At 41.4% G+C, this 22243-nt stretch overlaps 2 protein-coding genes across 4 annotated transcripts in view; one reads left to right on the forward strand and one right to left on the reverse strand.

Annotated features, from left to right (window-relative positions):
* The window catches only part of mapk8b (mitogen-activated protein kinase 8b), a 29679-nt gene extending 19253 nt beyond the window's left edge, over positions 1-10426 (forward strand). Inside the window, exons 7-12 of one of the 3 annotated variants that reach the window (XM_017714336.2) lie at positions 1310-1381; positions 2763-2945; positions 3887-4011; positions 5979-6042; positions 6279-6356; positions 6708-6859. In XM_017714336.2, coding sequence (XP_017569825.1) covers positions 1310-1381; positions 2763-2945; positions 3887-4011; positions 5979-6042; positions 6279-6356; positions 6708-6859 — 674 coding nt within the window. Of the gene's footprint in view, positions 1-1309; positions 1382-2762; positions 2946-3886; positions 4012-5978; positions 6043-6278; positions 6357-6702 lie in introns of all 3 variants that reach the window. The other 2 variants (XM_017714337.2, XM_037544198.1) reach the window with 2 other exon arrangements.
* A 4855-nt stretch (positions 10427-15281) lies between these two features.
* si:dkey-191m6.4 (rho GTPase-activating protein 22) overlaps positions 15282-22243 on the reverse strand; it is a 35060-nt gene continuing 28098 nt past the window's right edge. The window contains exons 5-10 of the mRNA XM_017714321.2: positions 21808-22015; positions 20426-20558; positions 19169-19242; positions 18964-19085; positions 17875-18799; positions 15282-16093 (exon numbers count right to left, since the gene is read on the reverse strand). Of these exons, the coding sequence (XP_017569810.2) occupies positions 15871-16093; positions 17875-18799; positions 18964-19085; positions 19169-19242; positions 20426-20558; positions 21808-22015 (1685 nt within the window). The 3' untranslated portion in view covers positions 15282-15870. The remainder of the gene's footprint in view (positions 16094-17874; positions 18800-18963; positions 19086-19168; positions 19243-20425; positions 20559-21807; positions 22016-22243) is intronic.

A 22243-nucleotide genomic window follows, 5' to 3' on the forward strand; every position in this document is an offset into this window, starting at 1 on the left:
TAAAGTGTCTATATTTGTGTTGTAGTCATGGCGATGCCTGGTTCCTATCACCACCACTGTAAAGACATCTGAACCATTTCATACCAAACCGCTCTGAATCTCTCTGTTTACATCTCAAACAGTGTATTATGACTTTTTTGAAAATTCTCTGGAATTTCCCACTTAACAAATACGAATACTTCATGTTTTCATGAATTATCAGCGTAATATCCAGGTCCAAACTGAACTGGCTACATTTTTCTGCCATCCAACTTAGGGCCTGAACGATATATCAGTTGTCTGATAACATCAGTTGAGGTCTTGCTGGTTTATTGGAGACAGCAGAAATTCAGCATATGACCCTAAGACCCTAAAGCTTGGTAAATTAAGCTTTCCACAAAGATCAGTAGCATGGCTACTTAAATATTTGTTTTTATTTTCTGTCTTGGCATGCACCCTTAAAAAAAAATCTGGTTCTTTAAGGGTTTTTTAGTTATGACAGTAATTCTCTATAGAATCATGAACCATTTGCAAGCTTATAGGGTTCTTTGCATGGTGAAACTTCAGGTTCTTCAGATTGATGTAGAATGCAGTTTTGTACAGCACCAAAGAGGCTTTTTGTGCTGTTATAAGCTTGATATAGTAACAATAGCAGAATCCCTTTTGGTGCTATATAAAATCATGTTCAAAAGGTTATATATATCCTATATATCTATATATAACCATATATCACCATGCAAAGAGCCATTTAAGCATGCATGTTTCTTTTGAGTTTTCATGGTTCTATATAGAACAGTTACATTTACTGAAGAACCCTTGCAGAATCATTGTTTTTTTAAAACTGCAGAAAAGTGAATATGAAAGATATAAATATTTAATTCTGCTTATGATGATGCAGGTTTGTTGTAACACAGAGTGAGAATAGTCATCTCAGTTTGAAGCATTTTTACAGGTTAGTAATTAGATTTAACTTGCAGCCCTAAATTATTTTGATCAATATTACCGATCACCAGAATTTGTAGTCCCTTAAAATCGGTATCAAACGCAGGCTGTTCATATTGGTTCAGGTCCTGTTCGTAATATGTTCCACAGCAGTGTCGGAATGCTCTTTATTGGGAAAATGATTAGATCCACCCAGAAGTGATTTCAGGCCTGCATGCTGTCTTTTATTTTTCCTTTCTTCCGTTGCATCCACATCACTTCACCTGCACACTGTTGTTGTTGGTTGTTTGTTTGTTTGCATTAAGCATGCAGTTTTGTTTGGAATGATTTTTGTGTGTGTGTGTGTGTGTGTGTGATTTTTAATTTGGTTGTCATTTCATTTTTTCAGTTGATGTCTGGTCTATTGGCTGCATCATGGCCGAAATGGTCAGAGGCAGCGTGCTGTTTCCAGGCACAGACCGTATCCTTCCCTGGACCTCCATCGTTCTTCCATTCTGTCTGTTATTGTTTGTGTGTGTGTCCTCCTTTATTTTCTTCTCTCCCTTTTATCATCATTAGTCAGTTGAAACTGCAAATTGAAACGAGCATTGGCCATTTCAGTTTTGTTTCAGCAAGCTGGAAAAACCACTAGCTTGAGGAATAAAAATTTAATATGATGCAATGCTTAAAGTCGCTCATAAAAAAAAAAATTGCTTCTGTTTTTCCTTGAAGAAGCATCTTTTTTTTAAAGAATGTAGTGCTAAAACTAAAAAAGCAACTGGCAATCATGTCTGATCTTCTGTAATTAAGTCGTCAAACAAAGTTTATTTATATAGAGCTTTTTAGGACAGGCGTGGTCACAAAGCGGCTTTACAGAAAAATCCAGGTCTGAGCCTCCATGAGTGTCGCCAGTGGTGAGAAAAAAACTCCCTAAGAACAAGAGGAAGAAACCTTTAGAGGAACCAAGACTCAGAAGGGGAACCCATTCTCCTCTGGACCACAGCGGACACCAAACAGCGTTAGAATAAAATATTAGAGTACAAAACGGGGGAAAAACAGGCGGAGCAACGGTTGATTAGATAGTTTGAGTTTATGCCGCAGCAGGAGGGTCAGTTCATGCAGGTGAGGTTTTTATACAGCATAAAAATCCATGGTGGTCGGAACGGTGAAGATCATGGGAACCACCAGAGCTGCTAGAGCCACCAGAGCTCCATCTCTGGCTCCCATGTGGCAACTCAGGCAAATGTTGCTGAGAGAAAGAGAGAGAGATTTATAGGACAGGCCAATTTATGGAGAGGTATTAAGAGAGTAAATAGTGCAAATACCTAATATCAGCAGAATTCTCATGCAAACAGAGAAGTTTTGACTCTAGTTTTAAATGTAGAGAGGCTGGGATTTTAGGGAGCAATTTTGGGGCTACGTAGGAAAGAGCTCAACCCCCTGCTGTGGTTTTTCTAACTCTAGGAACTCTGAGCTGGCTGTTATTTTGTGGGTTTGTACGACTGAATTAATTCACTTAATAAAATACTGTGGGGCCAATTAATGATTTATACGTTAAAAGAAAAAGCTTATACTCCACGCCAAATTTAACAGGTATGCGAAATTTAACAGATGTTGTGAATAGTTGTTTCGTTTCTTTCTAAGGTGTAGGAGCGTCATTCTCAGTATCTCTCTTCCAAACGTTCACCCTGAGGGTAGAACTCTCTGGAGTTAACAGTGATGCAGTCTGGAGCCTAACATGATTCAGCGTTGACCTCCACACTTTGCCATTTCTCAACCTGGCCAGGTTTGCTCAGTGTCAGAACCGTACGTGTCTTGTATCTGCAGTGTTGTTTTTTTTTCCTAAACTGAGTCAATTGTAGATATTGACCAGTGGAATAAGGTGATCGAGCAGCTGGGCACGCCATCTCAGGAGTTCATGATGAAACTCAATCAGTCTGTGAGGACCTACGTGGAGAACAGACCTCGCTATGCAGGCTACAGCTTCGAGAAGCTTTTCCCTGACGTGCTCTTCCCGGCCGACTCTGACCACAACAAACTGAAGGGTGAGTAGTTTGAGCTTGGACTAGTCTGTGACGGGTGCCTCATTTCTTCTTCACGTTTCTACACAGTGGAGGCCATGATCTGCCGGTCTTCTCAGTGCTTACTGGCCCCTCCTAGATTTCTTACGTTACTAGCAATATTGCCGTGTGTAATTTAGTTTGGAATAACTCGTCAGTAGGGTTGGACAATTATGGCGAAAACAGTATATCACAATATTTTGATGCTGATCAACACATCAGTAAAGTCATATTTACAAAACGCAGATCAGACACACTACAATACACTATAATAATACTGGAGATATCTGCAATATGCTCAGAAATAGGGATGGGTGATATGGCAGAAATTATATCATGACACTTTTATATTTTCAGGATGCACAATATGCTTCAAGTAATACATTTTTTTCTGAGATTTAATAAATTGGAACAAAATTGAGCCAATTGCCCCATATAAAAATAATAATAATAACGATAATAATCCTAAAACTGTAATGATTTTATTCAGAGATTTGCAAGCCTCGCTGCACTAAATCCAGTTAAACAGGTCTAATTATGCTCAGTTTGTAATGAAACGTGTGGTCAGTGTTCTTTAAGTACTGATGATATCCATGATATGCTCAGAAAAGCATATTCTAGCATAATAAATCACGTAACGATAAAATATTGCCATAGTTTGATACATTTTCAAAAAACATGCAGCACATTTTCTGTCAATCTGAAGATCCAGAACCAATGATTATAACCAGAACCTTTTCCCTTACTAAAGAACCCTTGAACCATATTTTCAAGAATGTGGGTTTTTAAAATGGTGCTTTCTTTTGAATCTCCATATGGTACACATGGATAGGATTCAAGCTAAGCTGATTATGTAAAGAAGCTTAAAAAAGAACCTGAAATGTCTTTCATTTCACTTTCTCCTTCCCTTCTGTTTCTCCTTGCAGCCAGCCAAGCTCGAGACCTCTTGTCCAAAATGCTGGTAATAGATGCGTCCAAGCGGATCTCGGTGGACGAGGCTCTTCAGCACCCCTACATCAACGTGTGGTATGACCCCACTGAGGTGGAAGCGGTAGGCATTTATTTACTGGCTCTTGTGCGAAGGACAGCAGGTGTGTGCATCGACAAGGGCTGCCTTCATTAGGTTTAGCCTTCAGAGCTTCTGACCGCCCTGCTGGGCCTCTTCACGGGCTCCCCAGAGAACGAGGCTGATGGGGCACATCACATCTCCTCTAATCGGATATGAACTGTGTGACATCTGGCCCTCTGAGTGGAGACCTCAGCTGTTGTGCAGAAAGACATCAGCATTCGATAAACAGCATTTTTCAAAATTTGTTCAGAAACCTAAATGTCTTTACAGTGCTGCTGATAGGAACCAGGCGTCTCCATGACTACAACACACATAAACATTTTATTTACCATCCAGAACCACCAGTGAACCTACACGAGTCTTCTGAGTTTATATGGAATGCTGATTATGGAAAATAGTGGAAAATCTGGAATAATAAGTTTTCTTTGGGGACTATTTTGCCGCAAAGCACCCTGCATGTATCCCTCCACCATGAATAGAGTTTAAGTTCTCTAAACTATCATAAAACAGCATCTCAGTCATCAGGCAGTGAATTCATAACCATTTAATTTAGGAACTTTCTGTGAGATTTTAGAGGTGGACATCTGCTTCCTATCAGCACCTACTACATAAAGCCAGATCAAATCCAAGTTCCAATCCTGACGTTAGGCTGTTTCACCCCACTGTGGTATGTTTACACCACTGTCAGAGAGGTGACAAAAGTGGATCTTATCCACAACTCTTGGCAGTGAGATGGGTTTTCAGAAGTGGTGCAAATATCTGTTGTACAGTTAAAAAAGAATGCTGTTGATGTTCATCTGCTTGTGATATCTTGGTCAGTGCTTCACCTGTGTTTAAAAAAAAAAAAAAAAAAAAAACTTCTAAATTTAAAGCCTGGCAGTAACATTAATTGTATACTTGAATATGAGAAAAGGACAACATAGCCTACTTCAGATGTGTCATTCAGCACATGTTAAAGATTTTACTGCCGCATTTTAAAGTCTTTGTTTTGGTATTCTCCATTTTTTTTTTTTTTTTGGTGCCATTTTCACATACGGTGTTCATACAATGTTTGTTCACTCTTATTTCAGTATTTGCTGTTAGTTTACTATTGTTCACTTATTGACCAACCACCTGTAGTTACTGTAGCAACAGTCTAGGAGCCTTAGTAACCACCTGGGATTCTATAGCAATGGCGCAGCACTACTTTAGCAACCACCTGGAGAACCATAGCAACACTCTAGCAAGACCTTAGTAACCATCTGGTATTCTATATCAAAGGCACAGCACAACTTTAGCAACCACCTGGAGTACCATAGCAACAGCCTAGCAACACCTTAATACCTATCTGAGATTGTTTAGTAATGTTTTATCAAGAGTACCATAGCAACAGCCCACCAACACCTTGGTAACCACCTGGGATTCTATAGCTACAGCACAGCATCACTTTAGCAACCACATGGAGTGCCATAGCAACAGCCTAGCAACACCTTAGTAACCACCTGAAGTTGTAGTGCAACAGCTTAGCAACCACCTGAAATATCGTAGCAACAGCCCAGCAACACCTAATTAACTACCTCAGATTCCATGACAACAGCCCAGCAACACCTTAGTAACTACCTGGGAATTCATAGTAATATCATTGTCATGGTTTTGTTGTCTTTAATGTTTGTGAAATGTGCAACTACATAATCTTCAAAAATGCAAAGATGGGGTTTCACTTGACATCAGCGGCATTCAGTATTAAAGAACTCTGTATTATAGATTACGGATTAGGGGCAGCCGGACTTGACTAGACTATCCCAACAACAGCTGAACAGCTGCTACATTTCTGTTTAAGGTGCTCTTATCCATCAGAAAGGAATGTCCACTTCATCTGCCAGCTGGAGAGCAACTGGAGCTTGTCTTGCTGTAGATTGATAAATGTGCTGTGTTGGAGTTAAAATGATAATTGCTGTTGTCTTTTCCAGCCACCGCCACTGATCACGGACAAGCAGCTGGATGAGCGAGAGCACACTGTGGAGGAGTGGAAAGGTGCTGTCCTATAATTAACGGCTTTATTATTAACGGAGAAATGATACATGTATCCCTTACCGTGTCTCTTTAGAGGGCCAGTGTTTTATACAGTTATTATGTGATGAAGCACAGCAGCAGCCGTGCACTTTGCTGCTGAAATGAGATCAGGTCTCTGGAGAACGAGCTGTGTGCTAATCGTGAATTTCTCTCCATGCCGTCTGACTCTCCCCTCCGTCTTTCTACTTCCTCATCAGAGCTGATCTACAAGGAGGTGCTGGACTGGGAGGAGCGCTCCAAAAACGGCGTGATCCGCGGGCAGCCGGCCGCGCTAGGTTAGTTTACAAAGTTTCCTCCTCAGACGGCGCCTGGCCGTTCTCACACACGGCAGCCTTCAGAACTTTAGAATCACTTCCATATTGTTCATGATCATCTGTATTTTATAGGCATTATTGTACTGTAATAGCCAGTAGTAGCTGAATGCTAAGCGGTGTGCTGTGGTGCTCAGAGAAACGGAGCCACGTTGGAAGTCATGCCCAAATTTTCGGTAAAAGTGTTTTTATGGAAGAGCGGTAGTGAGTCTGTGTTAGCGTGTCCCTCCTGACCGCGCCGTTCAGAACAGAGCTCTGTTTCCACAGCAGCTCCCAGTCTGATGTTCTGATGTGCTCTTGTTTCTCATAGCACAGGTGCAGCAGTGACTGGTGACACCCAGCGCCCCTCAACGTCCTCCTCATCCGCCAACGACGTGTCGTCCATGTCCACCGATCCCACCCTGGCCTCGGACACGGACAACAGTCTGGAAACCTCTGCCTCTGGGCCGCTGGGCTGCTGCAGATGACCATCACTTTGTCCCCGTCCCTGTCACTATCCCAGCTACCACCCGTCTCCACTGGTGTAGAGTTTAGGCCGGCACGGAGCAGCGTCGTTGCCGTCGTCCCACTTCCGTTTCGGACTGACAGTTTCTTTTAGGTCAGTGGAATAAAAGACAGAAGGTAAGATTTTTTTGAGGGCACCTTCGAAGCTTTTACACCAAACCAGCGTTCATGTAATTTAACTTAGAGTCGAGACTGACGCTGCCGTCGTCTTTGCCATGCGGATGTGGAACTGTCACGGTTTGAGGTCATTTGTAAAGATTGTATGGTAAATATATTTTTAAAGATGTTGTTTTTATTTTTGATTTTGCGGTCTGTCATGTTCATCTTGGAATGATCCCACAGCGTTGGGAGCTCTTCCGTTCTGTTGCTGTTTCCTGGTTGGTGTACAGATTGCGTGGACTGAAGTTCCAGCCTCATCAGATGTCAAATACTAAGCAAGTTTCTTCGTGGTGTTTGTGAGACATCAGGTCATAAAGCATTTACACGTTTCTTTTATCTTCAGTGGAAATCTTCAAATGCTTGTCGAATCCTTAAGCTACTGATTTTTTCCCCTCACTTTGACGCTTACGAAAGATGCAGTACTTCATACTGTACTCAGAATAATACAGCGACATTTGAGAAACAATGTGATCGACTCCAATTTTTAAAGCTAATATCTAAAGAGGAGTAACTTCAATGTCATAGTTCTTTTATTTAGTGCCGTGTGCAGCCCAGTTTGCTATGAACGTGGGAAAGTGTTTGAATGTAAAAATGCATTACAGAGGACAGTAAACATGAACTTGAGTGATGATTTGGCATAAGGCTGTCACAGTCAGTTATATTACTAATTGATTAATCTAATGATTGCTATAATCAAGACATTGGATGCCAGACAGTAAAAGCAGTACTGTATGGTAAAGGATAAATAAAGAGACCTTTAAATAAGCAACATTAAACTAAACGTGGCAAATAGTGCATCTATATGGGTTTGACTGTTAGGCTCTGTTTTTTTTAAAGGTTTCATTAACACATCAAATAAACAACACTTGCCGTTGCCCTCTAAAACTGATATTAACAAACATCAAATAAACAACAAACATCAAGTAAACAAATGTCTCTTGCTGCCACCCTTTAAAGGCGATATTAACAAACATCAATTAAACAGACATCACTCACCAGCACCCCTCTAAAGGCTTCGTTAACGAACATCAAATAAACAAACACTTGCCGTCTCCCACTAAAACTGATATTAGCAAACATCAAGTAAACAAATATTACTTGCCACCATCATAAACAATCATCAAATTAACAAACATCAAATAAACATTACTTGCCGAAACCCTCTAAAGGCAATTTTAACAAAAATCAAATAAATAAACATTACTTGCCGCCATGCTCTAAATGCAATTTTAACAAACATCAAATAAACAAACATCAAATAAACCTCGGTCACTGCCTCTCTCTGAAGGCTTTGCCACTGAAATGATCCCAAAAAGTCAATGTAAATGTGATTATTTTTAAGGTCATTTGACCGTGACGGCCCTATTTGACAGAATACGGTTACGTGGATGGAAATGTATGGTATTCTACAAGCTTGACCCTTAAAGGACTGCCCTCAATGTTTCTCTATTGAAAATCTGAGTGTTTACCATGACTTCATTATTACAACACACACTGTACTTCCAGTAACCAGCTTTCAATAATTGTAATATAGAGTAACTCCAATATAATGCAGTCTGTCTGTAGACTTGTATGCATGCTCTTTGACTGTCCACCCCTATGCTTGATACTTTGAATGCAACTACACTATCACAACCAAATGAAACAGGTCAGTGTTAACACCATATGCAATAGTAGTGTCTTTTCTTTTAAAGGGATATTTTTTGTTGCTAATTAAAGGATAAAGTGCCTGGGTCGAATATTCATTCGCAAATAACTCATGAAAGGAGTAAATGAGGTGAAGCCTATTCATTTCACCAACCAAATTCGAAGGCTGTTGGAATGCTGGTATACTTTAGCATGACGTATACGGTTCTTTGAGTTTTTTACGCTTTTTCGGGCAGTTTTTAGCAAGGTCTTTCATCAAAGTAATTCAGAGGTTTGAGAAAGGTGGTCATACAGGGTTTTCAGCTTTACTTAAACGCAAATTCCATTTTTTTCTGGATAAATTCAGTGATTGTGATGTAAACAGAGAGATGCAGAGCATTGTGGTTCAGATGTCTTTACAGTGGTGGTGATAGGAACCAGGCGTCGCCGTGACTACAACACAAATATAGACATTTTATTTACCGTCCAGAACCACCAGACTCATCTACATGAGTCTTCTGGATCTTATATGAATGTTTATGGTAAAATATGTAAAATAAATAAATAAATAAACTATCTTGGCCCTGTAGGTACCTTAAGTACACTTTAACACTTCTCAGAACTTTTAGCGGTGGACGTCTGGTTCCTATCACCACCACTGTGAACAGTTCTGACTCGGTAAGTTTCTCTAGAAACACCAAACCACTCTACATCTTAACTGTTTAATTATGCAGAAAATTAGAAAAATGTGGAATTTGTGCTAATGCTAATGTCGGAAAGCAAAATTTCGTTCTGGAAGGTAAAGCGATGGGTTATTGAGAGTTTGCGCGTGTGGTGGCTGGTGGACAACGTCGGAGCTTTGAAAAGCAACCGAATGCGGAACGTCTGGCCAGCATGGTTGTATTCATCAATAACGAAGTTAAAGGTTTTTTGCGATTAGCTTTTTGTTCGTCTCCTCAATTTTGTTCTAAGTGCTCTTATGTTTTCTTGACAGCGTTTTGACGTCAGATCTTGCTTTTCTTCCCGTGTGATCTCGCGATTGCAGTTCTCACATTATGATTTTGTTATAATCCTAATTAAAGTAGACTTTGATGAACTACCTCACTCTAAATTTCTACAAGCTCTTGGACATTTAGCTGCCCATGTGTTAGTTGTTGAGAACGTGTTAATACAGATTCCATTATTTATTTATTTGAAAGTAAACTATTGTCAATAGTAGGAAACGTCTAGTTTTGTACAGTATGTATATTTCACTTAGAAATAAAAGGACTGTAATGTAAATGTAATTTTCTTTTTTTTTTTTTTTTTTTACTTTTACAATTCATGTGCAATACCCTCTGCTGTCTGTGCTTGGTCGTAGGTGTATGTTTCTCTAGCTGCAGTATGTTAGCTGTATGTCCCCAAACATTGTTTGGTACTGTCCGTTCAGTTCCATTTATTTCAATTCAATTCACAAATTTCCTTTTTTTTTTTTTTTTTAATGAGTTAACTTACCAAAAAAAAAAAATGGATGAACTGGGACTCGGCAGCGGTGTGTGAACGCCTAAACAACTCGTATAAGCTGGTTTGTAGTGTTTGCTAGCAATATGGGCCCTGAAACGGTTAAGAATTCCCGGCTCTGTGTGCACATTACTGCATACAGCCAACGAGACGTGCACTACTAGAATAAATGCACTGGGATCTCAAGATGCCAATGTTGAAAAAAATGACATGTACTGCAAATAAATACTTCTGTTTGAATCGTGTCTTGTGTTTCTTCTGCTTCTGTGTCTCTGGATTCTCTGAAATTCTTCTGAAGCCCCTGTGTATTATAGCGCTGTCACTGTTGATGAAATTCGGATGTGAAATAAGCTCCCGCCTGGATTCTCGGCATCCAAGCTACAGATGAAATAAAGGGAAGGCCTTGGAAAGATGTTTGCTTTAATGTTCCTTATGTTCATAGATTTTGCACATCAATCGAACTGTTCTGGAGGGATGGAACACCAGTTTTCCTAAAGATATTCCCCAAGATGGTCTTGTCGATAGTGGTGGAGAATGTGGGCTAATCTCCCATAGGTGTTCAACTGGGTTGAGATCTTCAGTCTCAGTAGCCTGAGGTGAACAGAGTCTTTCCACCAGCCCTGTTTACTGATGTCCCTCCCACAGATCTAAAAGCAGAGGTCAGTTAGTGTTCCTATTGAAACACTGGAGACCAGCTCAACAGTCTTTCTGAAGCTCCTGCCCTCTGTGCCTCAATAATAAACCCTCTTTGAGTCACTGAAACCTTTTCCTTTTGGCATCTTGGTCCAGAACTGAGGTCGACTGGTCCTGCTCAGCTTTTTTATACCAGGTTTGCTTGGATTAAAACGAGGCCTGGTGTGATTGCTGTGTTCGTGCGGTTCGTTGCTCCAAACAAGTGGACTGAGACCCCCTGAGTAGGTCAGTCTGGATTCGCTTGTAAACGAACCCTGAAGTTCATTTGAAATGTGAACACAATACAGACCAAAGAAGTGGCGTCTGCACCATGGAGAAGACCAGTTTCTGGTTAAATTAGATTACGTGACCCTTATTTGTCCCACAACGGGGAAATTTGACCCATCCGTGCTGTGAAACACCACACACACACACTAGGGGGCAGTGAGCACACTTGCCCGGACTGGTGGGCGGCCCTATTCACAGCACCCGGGGGTTAGGTGTCTTGCTCAAGGCTCAATCTCAGTCACGCTCAATCTGAGTCACGTACTGTCGGCACTGGGGATCGAACCGGCGACCTTCTGGTCACAGGGCCAGTTCCCTAACCACCAGCCCACAACTGCCCCCTTAAGATGCTGCTGCTGCTGCTGCTGCTGCTGCATTTATCATCTCTTCATCAACTCTGAATCTGTAATTACTGAACAAACACTTTGTGGTTTAAAATGACATTTGAAGTCATAAAATCCTGCATATACACGGACGTGGTAGAGTGTTAGTGTGTGTTGTGCTGGTCTGAGTGGATTAGGGTTAGGGTTACCACTGAAGAACAGGGTAAAACGGGGCTAACAAAGTATCAGAGAAACAGATGGACTACAGTCTGTAACTGTAGAACTACAAAGTGAAACTATACAGTAAGTGGAGCTGATAAAATGGATAAACTAGGCGGCCGGTCAGTGTAGGTTGTATACTTATTTGCTTTTGTTAGTTACTGTAATAAAATTAAGTGCCTGCTGAAAGGCTAAATTCAAGTGTATTGTCACAAAGTTACAACAAGGTCATGTTTTCAAAAAGAAAAGAACAGGACCGAGTGAAATGTCCAGTTTTACATTTATTGATATGTTCATTTCAGCTACGTAGCACCACACTGACTGTTCAAGGAATCCTTCAGATTAATTATGCTATAATACCCTCATTTTCTCAATAAAGATGTAGTAAATTCTGTAGTATAGCACAGATGGTGACAGTTCTCTTGAAAATATATTTGGAAATATCTAAAAACTCTGAAAAGTGGCGACACGCCCCAGCTGAAGGTCAGGAGGTTAAACATTAGCAGCATCATATTAGCACCCAAGTGTTTGGATGCAATCCGCCTTTACCCACTTTTCAAATTGGTCAGTTCCACTTTAGATGGGTCCATAAACATGGACTGAGTGTCAAGGTCACTGAAAGAGGGATTTACTCTGTCACCGAAAGGATCACTTCAGTGTTCAGCGTTTAGGAATCTACCACAGAAACATGAAACATTCATTAGGCGTCCATAAAACACGTTTTTGCACAGTATAAAATAAATGAAGTAGGCCTGTCCAACAACACAGTGACATCATTCTTACAGACACACGTTCTTGTAGCGTTATATTATCTTCTGAAGCATCTTATAGGTTCTGACAATAATAACATCCCATGACTTTTCATAACATGAATCATAACAATCTCATAGAATGACCAAACATCAAATGACAAAAATCGGTTCTGAAACTGAGAGCTATTCTAGTCGAGCAAGCCACGTTATGCTTTTCAACACAAGACCTCCACAAAGGCACTGTCACTGTCACTACTCCTACTTCGATGTCCTGACACCAGAACCTTTGGTTCTGAATGGTCTTTAAAGGCTGCGCTAGTTGGCAGTTAGACTAAACTAAGAGCGCGCAAAATTAGGGCTTGACTGATTTGAACTTGACTGATACAGATTTTAACAGGCTCAAAATTCCATTAAAGTTGACCAGTATTATTTTATATTTATGTTCTGTTTTTAATGTTACACTCCAGCAGTTTTAGTAAAATGCTTTACATATTCAAATCGCAATGGTCATATTTCTTAAACTCCAACAGCACAAAACTCACCGTCTTAAACATAAACACTGAAGCTCTGTGCTCGGTTTTGGTCTCTTTGTTTCATCAGTTTTCTTCATAGAAAAGGTTTTGTGTTGTTATTCTCATGCTAAAGAATAACTGGGGAAAAGTTGCTGATTATCAGAACATCACTGACAGTATTATTGCCAGTACCGAAAAAACTGTTGCACATTTCGTCCATATATATAAATCAGACTACACAATCAGTGGCCGATACAATATTCTTTGATAAATGTGAAGCTTTCAATATTGTTACTGGATCCGATACTGGATGATATTTCATAAAATTATGTAGATCCAATCAGGCATAACATTCTGACCACCTCCTTGTTTCTACGCTCATTGTCCATTTTATCAGCTCCTCTTTCTCTATAGGTTCACTTTGTAGTTCTACAGTTACAGACTGTAGTCCATCTGTTTCTCTGATACTTTGTTAGCCTGTTCTTCAGTGGTCAGGACCCCCATGGACCCTCACAGAGCAGGTACTATTTGGGTGGTGGGTCATTCTCAGCATTGCGGTAACACTGAAATGGTGGTGGTGTGTTAGTGTGTGGTTGCGCTGGTCTGAGTGGATCAGACACAGCAGTGCTGCTGGAGTTTTTAACACCTCATTGTCGCTGCTGGACTGAGAATAGTCCACCAACCAAAAATATCCAGCCAACAGTGTCCTGTGGGCAGTGTTCTGTGACCACTGATGAAGGACTAGAGGATGACCAACATAAACTGTGCAGCAGCAGATGAGCTATCGTCTCTGACTTTACATCTATAAGGTATACCGACAAGGTAGGAGTGTCTAGTAGGGTGCACAGTGAGTGGACACAGTGTTTAAAAACTCCAGCAGCACTGCTGTGTCTGATCCACTCAGACCAGCACAACACACACTAACACACTACCACCACATCAGTGTTACTGCAGTGCTGAGAATGACCCACCACCCAAATATTACGTTCTCTGTGAGGGTCCATGGGGGTCCTGACCACTGAAGAACAGGGTAAAAGATGGCTAATAAAGTATCAGAGAAACTAGAACTACAAAGTGCACTTAAACAGTAAGTGGAGCTGATAAAATGGACAATGAGTGTAGAAACAAGGAGGCGGTCAGAACGTTATGCCTGATCGGTGTAAGTATATAATGGAGATTCACCAGGTTGAATGATGAATTATTTCTCTTTGGGTTTTTACCTGTGTTAAGGCCTTTACACACCAAGCACGACTTGTTCAACATTGATAATTAACAATTAGTTTGATTTTTGAACTTCCACAGGAGACGAACTCACGCCTCTCAAAGTGGGTTCTGGGTGTCCAAATCACTGACAAAATAAAGGAAAAGCCAATATAAAATGTTGTGGTTAGATGTTTGCTTCAATGCTCTTCAAGTCTCTGGAACTGTTCTGGAGGGATGGAACACCAACCTTCCTAAAGATATTCCTACAGTTGGTGTTGTCAGTAGTGGTGGAGAATGCAGGCTAATTTCCCATAGGTGTTTAACTGGGTTAAGATCTTCAGTCTCAGTTGCCTGAGGTGAACAGGCTCTTTCCACCACAGTTTCCAGATCTGTTTACTGATGTCCTTCCCACAGATCTGAAAGCAGAGGTCAATTTAGTCACCGCTGCTATTGAAACACTGGAGACCAGCTCAACAGTCTTTCTGAAGCTCCTGCCATCCGTGCCTCAATAATAAACCCTCTTTGAGTCACTGAAACCTTTTCCTTTTGGCGTCTTGGTCCAGAACTGAGGTCGGCTGGTCCTGCTTAGCTTTTTTATACCAGGTTTGCTTGGATTAAAACGAGGCCTGGTGCGATTGCTGTGTTTGTGCGGTTCATTAGAGCGAGTGTGAAAGCTGCATTCTGTACTCTGCTGCTCCAAACAAGTGGACTGAGACCCCCTGAGTAGGTCAGTCTGGATTCACTTCTAAACCAAGCCTGAAGAAGTTCATTTAAATTGTGAACACAATACAGACCAATGACCAAGCGAGCCTCTTGACATCTTGGTCCAGAATTGAGGTCAGCTGGTTCAGGACCTGTCTGGAAGAACTCACGTTTCTCCACTCATTTTTTCAAAATGAAAAGTCTAGGTAGGACCATGAACATTCAAAGGACGCTTAAATGGTTTTTCAGATAGATGGAGAATGTGTTGTATATAGTTCACATGTTGTAGAACCTTTCTGAAAATGGTTCTGTGTAGCATCAAAAAGAGTTTCTTTTGTTGTTTTTAGCTTGACATCTTAATAGCATGACCATTTTTGGTGCTATGTAGAACCTTTTCATATTCAACTCATTCTTCATCAATCTGAAGTCTTATTTAACCATACAAAGAACAATTTAAGCATGCATGTAGTTCTTTGAATGTTCTTCGTACTATGTAGAACCATTGTCTACTAAAACCCATCAACAATCTTTTTTTAAGAGTGTATGTCACTGTTTTTCAAGGAACAGATGTGCTTTTATTACTTGAAGACAATCTTCCTACGTTATTTTCAGAAAATAGTGGCGCTTCTGTTTTGGTGTCATTAATTTGTGTCTCGTTTGGTGTGTATTGGCCTTTATCTACAAACTTCATGGATTGTAGGGTAAATGTTTTAACAGTATCGGTATCGGTCCGAACAGTGTTATCAGCCCAGAAATTCTGTATCAGTGCATCCCTAGCAGAAAGTGGCTGCCCTTACATGCACAGTGATACACAAACTGAAGGTCTGGATGAATGAGGCCTTTCATACGGATGTCTTTTAGGTCCCCATCAAGACAATCAAGTAAGGTAAGGTTACCATTGAACACATGGAATTATCCCCCCACACTTTCCGAAGGGTAACCTGAGGTAACGCTGCCCACACTTAACCACAGAGGCATTTGTGGCGATTTTCCTGCACATCTTTAAGACGGAGAAGCTCGTTTAAATATCACTTGTCCGAGCTCCGAGAGCCAGGTCCCCAAGGGTGGAGAAAAAGTCCTCCATTTCTTTTTCGAGGAGCCGATTGCGGTTCTCTGCGTCCTCTCGGGCCCTTTCCGAGTTCCGCAGTTTGATCTCCAGCATTCTTTTCTTCTTTCTCTCTTGCTCCATCTCATGTTCTAACCTCTCCATCTGGGCACAGAGCGCCGCACTCGACTCTTCCAGCCTGAACATGGAAAACAAACAGATGCAGTCAGGGCACATAGACGTCTGTTTCCATTACAGTACATCACTGAATGTTAGTGAGCCTTTTTGTGAAGAGAGGAAAAGTATTTTTTGTTTGGTACACTCTTAAAAATGATGGTTCTTCATGGATTCTTTAGTGAAGAAAATGGTTCTATATAGAAGCATGAACATACGAGCCCTTTAAAGGATTCTTGCTTCATTAACTGGCTCCTCAGATTGATGAAAATGCGCTGGTTATATATAGAATCTTTTTGAAAAGGGTTCAATGTCAAGCTTGTAAGTATAGAAGAACCCTCTTTGGTGCTATATAGAACCCTTTTCAAAAAGGTTTTATTCAGAACAATAACACATTTTCCATCATTCTGAAGAATGCCTCAATGTTGCAGAGAACCCTTTAATCATGCAAAGGGTTCTTTGGGTTTGATGGTGCTATATAGAACCATTTTCTTTATTAAAGACCCCGTTCGTAAACAGTTCGTTCTCCAGCTCCACACAGACTGACTGACAGTTTTGGAATTTAGTGTCGTCTCATCTTCAGAGACCAAATCGGCTGTCAGTCAAATCTGATCTTAAAAGTGTCCGTTTTCTGTTTGTGGCAAAGTAAGAAGTAAAAACGTTCAAATGGCTTGAGCGTCTCCCACAGCTGTCAAAGTCGTTGTTTAGCAACAGCGTCTCAGCAGAGTGATGCAGTGTTTGTGAAAAACCTGTGATGTTATGACGCATCAGCATCACAGCACAGTTAGAACGCCTCTCAACCAATCAGCTCACGTGGCCGGAACAAACTGTTGTCTAATTGACTGTTATTACATTCACTAAAGTGTACATTAATAATAAAAAAAAAAGAGCTATGGTGTATTGTTTGTGTGGGACTGTATACACAAAAAATACACCATAGCTCTTTTTAAACAATTCTGAATCGGACCAAAATAATTCAGTTTATGATGCATTAGATTGTTTAAAAAAGATGTGCATTAGAATTCAGTTGAAAGATATACATCCCTACTAGCACCGCAAGCCTATCGTTAGAGAGTCTGGTGCATTTCAGCCCTTAATGTGATGAAGTACCGGTAACTTTGACAGGAAGGGGCCGTCTGACATGCAGAACAGCCAGTCACAGGATGTTACTGTATAAGCACAAGAAACTTTCACAATGGTGCTACAACAAAAATTCACCCTGGGGAAACAAAGTAGTGCGTTGGTTAAAATATGAGATTTTCCCCACTTACAAGCTATTAAATGCTTCAAAGTCTTGAATAAGACATAATTCTGGAGCTTATCCAAAGGGTCTTTGGGCAGACATATACATTCACACCTAGTAGCAATTTAGCATGTTCATTCGGCCTGACTGCATGTCTTTTGACTGTGGGAGGAAACTGGAGTAGTCGAAGGAAACCCACACAGATACAGGGAGAGCCCTGGTCGCCCGGCCGGGGAATCGAACCCAGATCCTTCTTACATGCCACCCAATTAATGTACAAAATGTTGTAAAACGCTATATGTATGTATGGGCAGACCATCTGAGATTACATCCCTTTCTTTAGGAATTAGTCATTAAAATGTATTACTAGCCTGAATTATGTCTGGACGATATCTGACTATAATTATCAGAAAGTAATACACAATCACAAAAAGGTCCACAATCAATTAAATCTGCCTATCAATTTTATTGTCCAAACATGGGCGGTTATTGACTGGCATTGTGTTATTTTCCAGCCATCTCTGATTACATCACCCAACCTTGGCCTAAATGACAGCACTTACTTTTTGATCCTGGATTCATATGCCTGTTTCTGGATCCTCAAGTCCTCTCGCAGTGCAGCCACCACACTGGCCAGTGATGAGGGGCTTTCATCAGCATCTTCGTTCATAACTGTGATGACTGGCACCACGTTGCTGTTGTCGCTGCAGCAAGCACTGCTGATGTACTCCTCCACTATGATGCTAACATCTTCTTCCATAGATTTCACCTCGTCTGCAGTCTGCACAGCATCTGTCAGGTTTTCCTCCGGCTCCGTCCAGCGATCCTTTCCAGGGTCTGCCTCTAAGTGGTCACTCATTGAGTCTGGGACAGAGATATCGCATGATGAGGTGGACCACGGAGTGCTGTCTATACTGGGCACGCTTCCCAGGCTTGAAGATGACGTGACGTTGTCATAGGTGGACAGTCTCTGGGATGACCCTGAGTCTCTGACCCGTTCCCCTGTCGAGGTGCGGCGGTGACCTCTTAGAGAAGATAGCCCGTTCATGAGCCAGTTCCCACTGGAGACGTTGGTGACATTGGTGACGTCTACTGTCGAACCACTGATCTTGGCAGGCTGCGGTCGTGGTGAGGAACTTTTGAAGGTGTACTTCCATGAAGGCAGTGTCTTGGCTTGTTTGCTGGGGCTGACTGCCGTCTCGCCCTTTCCCTGAGGGCCCGATTTACAGGAAGGGCCTGCTGGGCTGCCATCCAGGGATGAGGCACTGCTACTGGTGGGGTTGTCGCTGGCGTTGGAGTTTTTCCCTGCAGCTGTGAGGCTTTGGAGGTCCTCCTCAGAGATCCAACCCACCAGGTTAGATTGCTGGGGTTGCAGGTCTTGAGATTTCACTTCTGCACAGATTTCAGGAGCCTCGGGGTCTCGCTCAGGATACAGCCGGTCATGCTTGCTGATGAGCACAGTCATGAGATGCTGGACAAGAGAGGTTCCTGTGAAAGGTAAGAGAGAAACTTACATCGCGGAGGACCAGGCCTGGTATGGGAGTACCCTTTTTAGTGTTTTCCCTGCTCTCCAACTCTGGAAGGGTTGGGTCTAAATTGTAAAGAATCCACAGTTTCACCTGTAAAGAGTGCTGAATTTCCTGAAAATGTACCTTCCATGATGGCTACCGGATCCTCCAGTTTAGGACGCAGAATGTTTGGTCCGAACACAGTGGCCAGGTTCTGTACACTCATTTTATTCTCAGCAGAATGTGACTGAACTTCATCCAGGAACCTGAAACCACAGATGTTTATTAGAGTGAGAAGCTAAAAGGAAGCTGGTTCTGGTTTTGGTTATCTTCTGTAAGCTGCACTTACTTGCATATATATTTGAGGAGGTTGTAGTTCGCAGGAGGAAGAGTCTTTACCTGCTGCCCCAACTCCTGCAGTCCCTGTAAAAACAGGCGAAAGACCCTTTGTTAAGGCTGGCACATACAAAATGATTGTAGATGTGAGGTACAAATGACATACAAACTACTCTGCATCCGATTCCTGTCATTCAGCATCTAAACAATGATTTCGCTTAACGCAATCAGTGAATCAGAGTTATTGCATGGGAACAAGTAACTGAGCACTGGTGGCTTATTTACATATCATTTGTTTATGAGCTTTATTAGTGGCCTATTATCATTCAGTGGCCTATGATCAGTCTTCTATTTTTATTATTACTGATATTGATGGTGGTGAGAAAGTTTGTGAACAAAGTTTAAGTTGGCTTGAAAAAGTTGCTATCATAGCTGCTGCTATGAAATTCCAAAGTGTTGCTATGGTGTTGCTATGGCATCAACAGTGGTTGCTATGGTATCAACAGTGGTTGCTAGGCTGTTGCTATGGTATCCAAGGTAGTTACTATGGTGTTGCTAGGCTGTTGCTATAGTATCCAAGGTAGTTGCTGTGGTGTTGCTAGGCTGTTGCTATAGTATCCAAGGTAGTTGCTGTGGTGTTGCTAGGCTGTTGCTATAGTATACAAGGTGGTTGCTATGGGGTTACTATGCCATATGGAAACCCAGGCGGTTCCGAAGTTGCTGTTAGGTTGTTATGCTGTCTTGTGTGGTTGCTGTGGTGTTACTAGTACATTGCTATGTTATTCCAGGTGGTTGCTAACTGGGTGTAGATATGTATGTGTGCTAGAATGTATGCATGTAGTATTCACTTCCAATGGGGAAAAAATCTTTTTTGAACAAATGGCTAAAAGCACAAGCTTTAGCTTGAAAACTGCGACCCATGAAAACAGTGAAAAAAAAAAGAATAATAAAATAGTGAAAAGCATTGTTCAGGTTGGTAAACTTTTACTCTCCAATTTAAATTATTCCCACCTCTAACATGAGTTTAACAAAATTGTTATTCATTTTTTAATGATCACATTTAACAAAAATGCCTGATTTGGGGCAAATATCTTTAATTGGGTTGAGTCAAAGTGATCAGTGTTGCTCATTACTTTTGAGGAAGAATCAGTGAATGTGATTCCACATCACTATCCTGGTTCCAGCTCATCTGTTGAGTTCTTTGGCCTCACAGTGTGAGATGTTCTAGCAGCCTGTTGAGCACAGAACCAGCTGGGAGTTGCACACTTACCTCCTGCTCATCTTTGGCCAGGAGCTGAGCACAGGTGAGGAAGTCCTCGTACTTGCAGAAAGGGATGACCGGCTCTGGAAGCTCTCTGAGATACAGCTTCAGCAGTGACGCCACAGTGTGGACATCAGTGTTACTGCAAGCAGGTATAACAGTGTTTGTTCAGGAACGAACAGTTTGGTGATATTTTACAGTTTAGGGCAGTAACCGCAGGACAGGGGATGTTTTATGAAGTAAATGATGTACTGATATGTGGCATTCCAAACTAGGCCTGTTCCTCCTGCACAGTGAAGAATCGATGTGGAAAGAGAGGAAGTGCACAGAGGATTTTATGAACAGCATTATTATCGGTTTTGACACGTTTCATTTTCTTTTACAAATACGTTTGTCACTCATTTATGATTTGGTTTATTAGATATGCCAGTCAACATTGCTGCATTGCTACACTTTCAGCTGCACATTTTACGGGTTAATTAATGTAAACAAACGAACAAAAAAATGTCTAGGTCAAAAAATCTCAAATCAGTCCTACAGGGTGAGTCAAAAGTCACAGGACACCGTTTTACTTTTTATTTTATTATCGATTTTTATCTCTGGGGTCATCTCAAACAAATTGTGTATGCTGAGAAAATCCGCAACAAACACCACCTTCAGCACTGCATCGTGGAGGCTTGTGACAGCATAAAAAATAAAATAAAATGGCGTCCTGTGACTTTTGACTCACCATGTACAATAAACTGGGCTGAGCCCTGGATCTTTACATGCCCAGCCAAAGCCCCTGGATAGCATTCAAATAAAGTGTCGCAAAGACTTTCATCTCATCGTCTTGCTCATGGGCACCTTCCGATCACAGGGCTGGTTCCCTAACCTCCAGCCCATGACTGCCCCAAAAGAGCCTCATGAAGCTTCAACGTGGAAGCAAAGCCCATGGAGATGCGAGGGATTGAACCCTGAGCCTCATACATGCAAAGCATGTGCTCTACCACTAAGCTACATCCCAAGTTTATCAGTGAGTGCAGTAGCCACTTTTGTCAATCATTAACTTTTTAGTTCCTAATTCCCTTTTTGGGATGATTCTTATTCTGTTGTGCTTCACTAATTTTTTCACAACAGTGCTTATTGCTTTTCTCCTTCCATCCTCTCACTTCAGAACCGTAACATTTTATTTCAGAACCAAAGTTTCCAAAAAAGAGAAGAACGGACCCATACAAACTTCAGCTGCTGTACAGCAATACTCTTTTTACAGTACTCTGGTGGTTTGGTTAGTTGATTACTTGGTTAGGTTGTTTGATTGACTGGTTGAGTGGTTTGTTAGTTGGTTATTTGGTTGATTTATTGTTTGGTTAGCTAGTTGGTTAATTGATTGCTTAGTTAATTGGTTATACCTGTCAAACTGTGGTTTATCTCCACAGTCAAAAGCATCTTGAAGCTCCTTTACTAGGTTGGCCTGGCCCGGCATCCTGAAGAGACCCTCCTCATCCAGTCCCCGCTCTCGGATAAAATCCACACACTGCTCAACCAGGAGAGGAGCGAGACGTGGACCAAACTTCTTCTCATACTGAACCGTGTCCTCCAGCCTTTGCCCAAATATTCCTGTAGGATTGTAGAAAAGCAGACAGAAGTCACTAATTTTACTAAATTCCTGGATAATTAAATGGTGTAAACAGAGTGGGTTCAGAGTGGTTTGGTGTGAAACGCTCCGTTCAAGATAAACTCACCAAGTCAGAACTGTTCACAGTGGTGGTGATAGGAACCAGACATCCCCCTCTAAAAGCTCCCTCACAGAAAGTTCCTACATGAAGTGGTTATGAATTCACTGCC

The sequence above is a fragment of the Pygocentrus nattereri genome, chromosome 13, assembly GCF_015220715.1.
Source record: "Pygocentrus nattereri isolate fPygNat1 chromosome 13, fPygNat1.pri, whole genome shotgun sequence".
In the NCBI taxonomy this organism is placed as follows: domain Eukaryota; kingdom Metazoa; phylum Chordata; class Actinopteri; order Characiformes; family Serrasalmidae; genus Pygocentrus; species Pygocentrus nattereri.